This window comes from Euprymna scolopes, chromosome 33 (genome assembly GCF_053919585.1).
Source record: "Euprymna scolopes isolate OS-2025 chromosome 33, ASM5391958v1, whole genome shotgun sequence".
Taxonomy (NCBI): domain Eukaryota; kingdom Metazoa; phylum Mollusca; class Cephalopoda; order Sepiida; family Sepiolidae; genus Euprymna; species Euprymna scolopes.
Genome location: NC_136514.1, coordinates 27,904,460 through 27,914,258, shown reverse-complemented (window position 1 = coordinate 27,914,258; position 9,799 = coordinate 27,904,460). Strand labels below are relative to the sequence as shown.

Here is a 9,799-nt window from a genome sequence, read left to right as displayed (position 1 = left end):
AAAATAAAAAATAAATAAATTTCAGGATTGCCGGTGGAAAGTTTTGAGAAATTGGGATGAAATAAAAATTAATTGAAAATGAAAAAGGTGGGAGGGATTCCGGACATGTGAAAATGGGCAGCATAAAAGGAGCAGAGGAGAGGAGGAGGGGGGGGGCTCTAAATGAATGAGAAAAAAAAAAAAAAAGAGGCTCTTTTGAGGAGCCGGAAGATGAGTTTAGCATAAAAGAAAAAAATTTAAGAGATTGGAAGGGGAGGAGGTGTCCGAGGATAAAGGTAAGTGGGTTCCTTTAAAAAAAATAAAAATAAAAATAAGAACAGGCCACGCCACCAGGATAACAACATCTTCCAGACGCTTTTCATACAAAAATGCAGCACATTTCAGCTCATCACCCAATGGAGAGGGTGATTCTTGTTTGGCTTTGATGTACATTTTAGAACAAATGTATTTAGGAGGACGGATCAAAGCTTTTTATGAAAATGTCCAGAGAGATTTTAGGAAGACATTATTGCCCACTTTTTTTTCTTTTTACATAATTGCCTTCTGTTCAGTTTGCACCCCCTTTTCTTTTTATATTTTTTTCAGTAAGTTCATTACATCAGCTCGAGTTTCCTTTGGTTTTCTTGTCTTTCGGACATTTTTTTGTAATTTTTTTTCATTTTGTAATTTTCTTTTTACTTTTTTTTTAATAAATATTTTTTTAGCATTTTACTCTTTTTTTTGTCCTTTTTTGTTTTTTCTTTTAAAAATTAAGTTTTTTTTTTTTTTTTAAATTAAACTTTTTCATTTTAATGATTTGCTACAAAATGGCAGCTGCTTTAAAAATGTCATCAGGCCTCACAACAAGTGGCGAAGTGAGGGTTTTTTTTTTTTTTTTTTTTAACTTTTATAAAAAAAAGGTTCTTTTTTTTGTTTTTGTTTTTTTGTAAAAAGCAGTTCTAAAATGGAATCCCTGCAAGTATTGCTAAGACCCAAATGGCGATGGTAAACTTCAAGGTGGAACTCTAGTGGGGAGCCGTTCGTTTCGCAGTGCTGTCGGAATATGATAGACACATGCCCACTTGGATTTTTTTTTTTTTTTTTTTTTTTTTCAGTTTTTCGTTTTTGCCAACTACCACAGACATACAAAGTTTCGGTAGGCCATCCTCTCCGGAAGCGACCACGTATCCAGCTAAATAGGAAAATAGTTTTGTTTTTAAATTATATCTTTTAAAAGATATTAGAAAAGGATGATTAGGAGAAAAAAAAAAAAAAAAAAAAAATTGAAGTTTTAAAGCAAGACTGAAATATATATATATAAAAAAAAAATTCTTTTAATATTTCTCAACAAAGCAAGGAAAAAGATAATTCTAATGTGCTGATAATTCTGGGGTCAATCATTCATAAAACCATCATGAAAAGCAACATACACGAGTGTAAGAATGGCAAAGCCAAATCATGGTAGAAAAAAGTTTCAAGGAAAAAAAAAATCTTAATCCATCTTTCCCTTTTAAATGATGAAGGTATGAAAAAGGGATGATCAACCCAATGCAATGAGGAAGAAAACTATGAACTAATGTACAACTTAGATTTAGAAAATAAATTTTTAAATTAATGAAAAGTTAGAGTTATTCAAGTGTTATGAAAACTTTTAGTGGACAGTAATTTTCTCAAGCTTTTTTTTTTTTTTTAAATAAATTTTTTTAAAAAAATGCAATTGTGTCTGTCACACAGATACAGTTAGGTGTGAAATAATTGTCCATATTTGTGAATATGGATAAACTTTCTCCATCTATTAAATTCAACGTGCCTTCCAAATTCACCACTTTCTTGCAAGCAAAAAAAATTATACATGTTAAATAACTAGTTGGAATAAATCAAGGTGGAGGGAATGTTTGAATTCAAACTTTGAAGAGAATTAGATACTGCTTTCCATTTTTTTTAAATTGTCAAACATTTGATGAAAATATTTCTAAACTAATGATGGAATGATTCCAGATTCAGATTCTTTTAAAATCTGTAAATATTTATATAGTTGCTTGGTTTTTAATTTTCAGATTAAAATAAAAATCCATGTAACATGCATATATTTTTTGCAAACAAAAATAAATTTGAGGGATGATCTATAGATTTGTTTAATATCAATATTTTTCATTTCATGATTAGTACTAGCAATTGAAAATTTATTTTTAAAGACAAAAGTTTGTTTTTTTTGCATTAGAAGAGGCAATTTTTTCAATTTCGAAGCTTTAAAAGGTTCTGTTTGATCCTTAATTCCAAATGTTCTTACACTATTTTTAAAATCCTGATAAAAACCTGCTATGCTGTTATTTTGCAGCAAATGTTTATGCTTTATTACATTGACTTTTCATGGATATAATTTATGAGTGCAGGACTTAAATACTAAAATTACTGTCGAGTTATGTAATAGGTATTATTTGCTTTGGTAAAATAGTCCAAATTAAACTTTCACTTTATTTGTATTTCACTTTTGGCTAAAGTTATCAAAAATCTGTGCAGATTAGCAAAATCTGCACAGATTTTTGATAACTTTAGCCAAAAGTGAAATACAAATAAAATACAAATAAAGTGAAATACAAATAAAGTGAAAGTTTAATTTGGACTAAACTAGGAAGAAACTAAAATAGTTTTCATATGGAAAATTAGTTTAGATCACTTGTTCATCATATTCTGAAGAGCCGTTTTGAAGATTTCTTTTGGTTCAATTTTCTTTCAGCAGGAAGACTTTCTTTTTAAGAAAAAAAAAAAAAAAAAAAAAAATTTTTTGCACTTCTGTAGGAACTTTCCAGATTGGCCTTTTATTGGGTTAGACTTCTTAAACTAACTTGAATTTTGGACTATTCTGATAGTTATCCAAATACTCCAGGTGATCTAATTTTGATCAGAGAAGGGGGGGGGGGTGATAGAACATTGCTATTTGCATTTACACTTTACATTTAAATAATTTGAAAAAAAAAAAAAAAAAAAGAAAGGGGAGGGCATTACATTATGACAAATTATAGAAATCTTATGAGCTGGAGGAGTAAACAGAGTTACTACTTGATTTCCAGAAAACGCTGAGTATACTTTGAAGTCATTAAGAGGCCACAACTTTAGTGAAAAATATTTGCATGTTATTTTATATCTCATCAAGACTATGCCGAGAACATCCCAACAATCAAAATAAAAAATTGTTACTTAAAAACATCTTGACATAAAATTAGTGAAGATACTTTGAAAAGTACACCTGTTCTGTTTATCACAGTATTTCAAATTTCCCTTACATCATTTGAACAAATTCTGATTAGGAAGACAAACTATATTAAAATGCTGACTAAACTTTAACCACGTGTGTAATGCAACAATTGGCACACTGAAATCATTGTTCGGCATTAAAAGAATTTATGCTCAAAATTTAACACTTGCAACTACTGGTCAGATATAGTTTGGCACACTGATTTTCGGACAGGACGAGGATTTGAAAAATACTAAGTGATTTAAGCAAAGCTGAGAGTTTGTCACAGGCAGTAGCAACCATCTGTTCTATAAAAACGAGTTAGGCTTACTGAAATTATCTTTATCAAATTAAATGAGTAAAAAGTAAAAAAACAGTGTAAACTAAACTGATTTTATTAAACTTTTGAGTCAATTCAAGAAAATTCCTATCAAAATAAAATAAAAACTATTTATGAAAAATACATTTTATAAAAATACCAACTGTACTGTACTTGTGGTAGATGTAACTCAATCATTGGAATTTTTTTAATGACAAGAAACTGGTCTTGCTGCTTTAAAACCGATTTTCTTTTTTAACTAAAAACATTAGTCAGTTGGTTTGAAATGCTTTTATGACCAAAATATATCAATGCTAAAATATGATTTCAGAAAAAAAAAAAGTCTTCTTTTGGAGTATCTATCCAAAGTTAAATAAAAAAAAATTATGCATCCACCATCCTGAATTTAAGAATAAAAAAATATTTTAATTTCCTATGGAGGTGTATCATGAGATCTTTTATACAGGGTGACCCCAAAAAATAAAACAAAAGCTAAATGGAGGCCATCTAGAACATATGCTGTAGAACGGAGAAAAAAAAAAAAAAGGCCAAAGACCCTAGTGTTTTGAATATAATAAACTAGTTCTGACCAGTTTCATTTCATTCAGCCAAACACTAAGAAAGGGGGCTTAATTAGAGTTGGGGCCTGTTTTTTTTTTTGGGGGGGGGGGGGGGGTGTCACCCTGTATAAAAAATAAATGCAAAATCTCAAATAATCAGAGAATTCAAATTTTTTATTTATTTATTTTTTTAAAATACAAACAAAGTATAGAACAGTAAGAGATGAAATATTTCATGTGATTGTGTGTATGGACAAACATCTTGCACGATTGGATGCATAAAAATAGTGAGGATGTGCAATATGAATGACTGACAAGGCTTAAAAAAAAAAAATAAATAAAATTTCCCAGTTCTTTTATAGTTGTAGAATTATGACATGAGAATTATCCCACAATCATTAAGAAAAGTGAAAACATTTCGATAAAGTATAAATTTGTAAATAAAGTATAAATAAGTGTATTTAATATGAATATTAAATACACTTTTTTTTCTATTGGTTTTTATTTGCTTCCCCACGAAAGCAAAATGTGACAAGGTTGTCTTTAATGTGGAGGGAAAACCAGCTCCCCAAAAGGGTAAAAGGGCACTCTAGTAGGAACCAAAAATTGTCTCAGTATAGAGGGTTTCCCCTCCACTGACCAAGGACGAATTAATTTAAGTGTAGCATCAGAACAGATACTACACTTTGAGTTGTATATTTTTTTTATTCACTCTGAAAGTTTACAACCAAAACAGAAATAAACAAAAAATTAGACACAAGGCCACTCAAAAGTTAGGGAGAGGGTGTCTATGGTCATCCTCGTCACTATAACCTTGATAGTCTATGCTTCATCCTAGCTAAAGTACTCATTCACCATAATATCTCAAGCACACTGGGGGGGGGGGGGGTCGTCCTTCCTCAGATTCCCAAATCATTGTTTTTTTAATACTTTGATCTTGGCCGAGAAAAAAGGTAAGCCTTTTTTCTATTTATCTAAACAGAAAATAGAAATTTATATATGGGTCATAGAATTGCATTCATCTAAAAAAAGATCTAGCTAATTTGCAGATTCCCTATTAGTTTTTTCAGTTTTCTTATGGGATGATCAATTAACTATTACGTGTAATTACATTCATGCAGATATTCTACAATATCTGCACTTGTATAATGTTTATGTAAAAAGGTTATAGTAAACACAAACCTATATACATATATATGTTTAAAAAATTTTGCCTACGAAACTCCTGTCAGTTTTTGGCTTACTATATAGGATCTTCGAACACATGCGAAACTTTATATTTGGATTTCAGCCTGGGAAAATAGGTACAAAAGCGAAAAAAAAAAAAAAAAATTTGAAGGTTGAACGACGGGCATTATGAATATGCATGCATAACATAATAGCTATTGGTTCATGTTTTAGTTTTTAGCCTTGCAGCAAACGGGTCTTCATAGCTCAAGCATTAACGTCAAAGGGAAAAGTAAATCATAAGCTAAACGTTTTGGTTTTGATTCTCAGTAGTGGCGCACAAGTCTATTTTAAATCACTACTATACACTGGTCCAATATAATAGATGAAATCTGCATTAATCAAAATATATTTAAAAGTATTTTACAACCGGGCAATGCCAGGCGACCTGCCAGTAATCAATAAAACTGAATTTTTTTTTTTTTTTTTTTTTTTTTAAGTTAGAACAGACAGTAATAAAAAAACAGACTACCTGGTGCCATATTCATTTTTGACTAGTTGAAGCAGCGGTCTTCAAATGAGAAAATTTCTACAGAATAGGGGTTCCCAGGCACATTTATTAGTCTTGCTTTTACTTCCAAAATAAGTAAAATATTTTTTAAATCTCAAAATTACCCAGGCATTTTTTCTTTACTTTTGAAGTCTTGCAAATGAGTATAAAACAAATAGACTATTTTCAAATAGTCTTACACTGAACCAAAGTTGATAAAACTATTTTAAGCCAACCAACATGAAAACCCAGTTTATAAATATCTAAAGCAGAAAATCAATAGCAAACACCTTCAACTCCCAGTAAAAAGTGATTTTTATGTCTAAACTATTAATGCAATTCTATTTGATATAGCAGAGATGAATAAATTTTTTTTCTGAATTGACAAAATCTTTAAATAAACCATTCATTATTATTTTCAAGTATGATTGTTTTATTACAAGCAAAATTTCTTTTCCATTAACAATCTATAAAAATTATTTGCCTTCAGTTTTACTGTAAAACCATTTTCTTTCTGAAACTCTTCCATAGGTCTTGATGTTTGGTGTCTTATATTTAAAATCAATATAAATTCATAATCTACAAAATTATGAGAGCTCTGCTTAATGTAAAATCAGCTAACCATTAAGCCTTTTTCTTTTTCAGTATTAAAATACATCCTAGGAGATTCATAAGTTTTTTTTTTTATATCCTGGAACTTTTCTAGTTTAACCATAATTCAAGTCTCTTTGTAAAGATGAATGATTCTTTTGACAATATCATTTCCTCAAGAGTTAAAATAATTTCACTTAGAATTGCTAAATTTAATGTTTTGTAATCAGCGAATCTAAATGCGTTTATTTTTTTCACAAATCTGTTTTAGAAACTCAAGAACTTTAGATTAAATGTTTTAACATAATTTTGGTGCTAATGCACTTACTGATCCGTGCTATTTTTTTAAAATCATATTTCCAAGTTTAAAGTTTTGTTTTTTTATTCAATTGTAAGGTTAAAGTACAGAATAGGTACAAAACACCCCCCCCCTCCCATGTTAAGAATGGCTTTTTAAATGATATTATTTCAGCACGGATCACTCTCTGCATGAGTACCGTAATTCGTTGTAAGCAAACATGTTGTGAAAATAAAAGGAACAGAGAATTACCAAAACATTAAATTTGATCACAACCATTTTATTTTTTACAAAACAAACTATAATATATTGAAATAAAATTTTTCTTTTCAAAAGTGATCAATGTAAAGCAATTATAAGTGAAATTATAATTTTAACCTCCCAAGGAAATGATATTGTCGACACTCATTTTTACAAAAAGAGTTAAATTATCAGCATCATTCAATTTATATATGTTGGTTATTCTTATAACTCCCTCCCCTAATGTAGCCAAACAGTATAACATACTATCAAAATTTGTAATGTAACATTTTACCGATTATTCATCAAGCCAGTAGACATCTAATAAACTGAGAATGATCTAAAGTTGTAGAAACAAAAGCAATCTGAAATGACTCGGGTACTTGAATAAGAATATTTCATTTTGACCAAACTTGCAGCAGCTTGAAAGGAAATAGTTTTATTTTATTGAATATAATTTTAACCTAAAACTAAAACTTGAGTATTAAGTGCATCAGTATTTGGGACAGGAGTACACAACAAATCCTTATTTAACAAAAATGTATTTCATTTAATATCATTCTTACTAGTATACAATGAAAAAAAAAAAAAAAAAAAAAATTATATAAAAAAGGGAGTATGATTTGAATGACAGTTTTTACAGGCCTTCAAGCTAATAATAGCATCTATCAAGGATCAAATCAAGTGAGATCAAAACTGATCCTGACTACTAGTGCCATCTTGATCTAGATTGGAAGCCTTGCTTAAACAATACAAAGACCTTTTTCTTTCTTCGGAAATATTAATTCTAAATGAGGGAAGAAAAAAAAAAGGGAAAAAGAAAAATTAACAAGCGGAAATTGTTTTAACTTCCTTCTCTTTTATTCTTCATGTGTAGAACTACATTAGTTTCAAAATAAAAAAAAAATTTACATTTCATGGACGAAAAAATACAAAGATCACGATCTGCAGTATTAGACTTATTTCTTCCAAAGTCTTCAAGCCAGTGTAGACATGTATTAAGTTTTTATAAAAATGGTTTCAAAAACGTTTGATCTTCAGCGAAGGACTAAAAATATATACGGTTGAAAACTTAAGTACATTTACGGACAATTTTCGATTTGGGTTGGTTTTAATAAGTTTCAAAACAGTATAAATGAGAAAAAAAAAAATGGTTAAAATGGAGTGTAAATTGAATAACTAGGCTTAAAAAACGATTCTGAATCAGGATTAATGCGCATCCATGCCTGCTACAAGTTGTACAAGGGTTCAGGATTCACGTGTGACTAGCAAACAAATTGTTACTGGTGCCGTTAGGTCAGATTCCATTGTTTCAAGGAAATCATAGGCCACACAAGTTCTGTGCAAAACTAAGTCTACGTAATAGCAAGCTTCCAGGCTTGATCGATCAACACTGCCATCTGCGTCCCTGTTGCCTTAAAACTGCACAGATAAATCCTGCCTAGATTGATTGAACAAAAAGTAGGGAAAGTTATTAGTGCATGAAGGCAGAAAAAAAAAAAAAAAAAAAAAAAAAAATTGATACAATGGACAACAAATAATCATTGCAAACTTGACTCCTCTAGGAAATCAGGTTAAGGAAATTTTATTTTGGCTAAACGCATAAAATGGAGAGGGAAAAGGATACTTAAAAAATAAATTTTTACACAAAAAAGTTATGCTTTGATTAAATAAAAACTATTTTTGAATGTAAAATATTTACAAATCCAGTGCGGGAGTAAAATACCTATTTAGTGTGGGTGACATTTGCATACATCAGGGAGGGAGAATCAAATTCATGTTTCCCAAGTTAGAAACATGCGTTAGATATAACATGTCCAAAGCAGCATAATGCATTTAGCCAAGTTTGGAAAAAAAGGGTTTAAAAATAAGAGTAATAATCAACACAATCAAGAAACATTCTTGTGAGACAGTTCAAGATATTAAGATTTTGAATTTTAAATTTATACATAAATCAATCTAAACAAATAGATTTTTTTTTTTAATAAAATGGATTTAATTTGAATATTTGATAGGATGCCAAGTGATATTTGCTTACAATTGTTTTATTTTAAAGAATTCTAATATCATTTGTTGGTATTTTTTAAATTTTCTTGAATTATAATTTCCTATGAAGCTTAAAATTTGTACAAAAAATTGTTACCACTTTCATTAAAATGTTTTTACTCACAACTAAAAGAAAAATGAAATAAGTTACTCTCTCACAAATAGATTAGTTTTATTTAAAAACTTAATACAGGGGTATTTCCATTCTTAAGATTTATGTATAAGTTTCAAAGCGTGTTGTACAAATTTAATGGATAACTTTTTAGATACGTTTAAGCATTTCTAGTACAGTTTGTCACAATTTGAAATAAGTTTTTCAGTATCAAATATGTGCAGATCGAACAAGCGAATCTTAAAAGCTGTTCTTGTTAAAAAAAATATAAGATGCAAGGGAAATATAAATTCCGATATTTTTAACTACTAGAAATCACTAGCGAAAAATAAAACTATTTGAAAATATTTTATAAAATTTTTTTTTAGTTTTGATGAACTTGTTTTGAAATCACTTTCTTTGGATTAAAACAAAATTCTAATGAAATTTAGTTTTTTTTTTTTTAATTAGAATTTTATCTTTTCATTTTATATATGAATTTTGAATTAAGAAACTAACATCAGTTTTATTAAATTTTATTTACAGAAGAAATGGAAAAGAGGTTACTCAAATTACCTGATTGATAAGTCGACTGCAGACTCATCGTCTATAGCCACCACTATAACCACCACTACCGCCATAGCCACCTGAATGAAAAAATAAAACAAATTAAGAGGGAACAACAGTTTAATAAAAAAAAAAAAAAAAAAAATTTTAAACTCA

The 9,799-nt window shown here is 29.1% G+C and overlaps 1 protein-coding gene across 4 annotated transcripts in view; it reads right to left on the bottom strand.

Annotated features, from left to right (window-relative positions):
• Positions 1-593: 593 nt before the first annotated feature.
• The window catches only part of LOC145258177 (heterogeneous nuclear ribonucleoprotein A1-like 3), a 29,979-nt gene continuing 20,773 nt past the window's right edge, over positions 594-9,799 (bottom strand). For 2 of the 4 annotated variants that reach the window (XM_080116000.1, XM_080116003.1), the window contains 2 exons: positions 9,653-9,723; positions 7,779-8,380 (listed from right to left, as the gene is read on the bottom strand). In XM_080116000.1, the coding sequence (XP_079972126.1) occupies positions 9,677-9,723 (47 nt within the window). In that variant the 3' untranslated portion in view covers positions 7,779-8,380; positions 9,653-9,676. Of the gene's footprint in view, positions 1,172-7,778; positions 8,381-9,652; positions 9,724-9,799 lie in introns of those variants that run through there. The other 2 variants (XM_080115999.1, XM_080116002.1) reach the window with 2 other exon arrangements.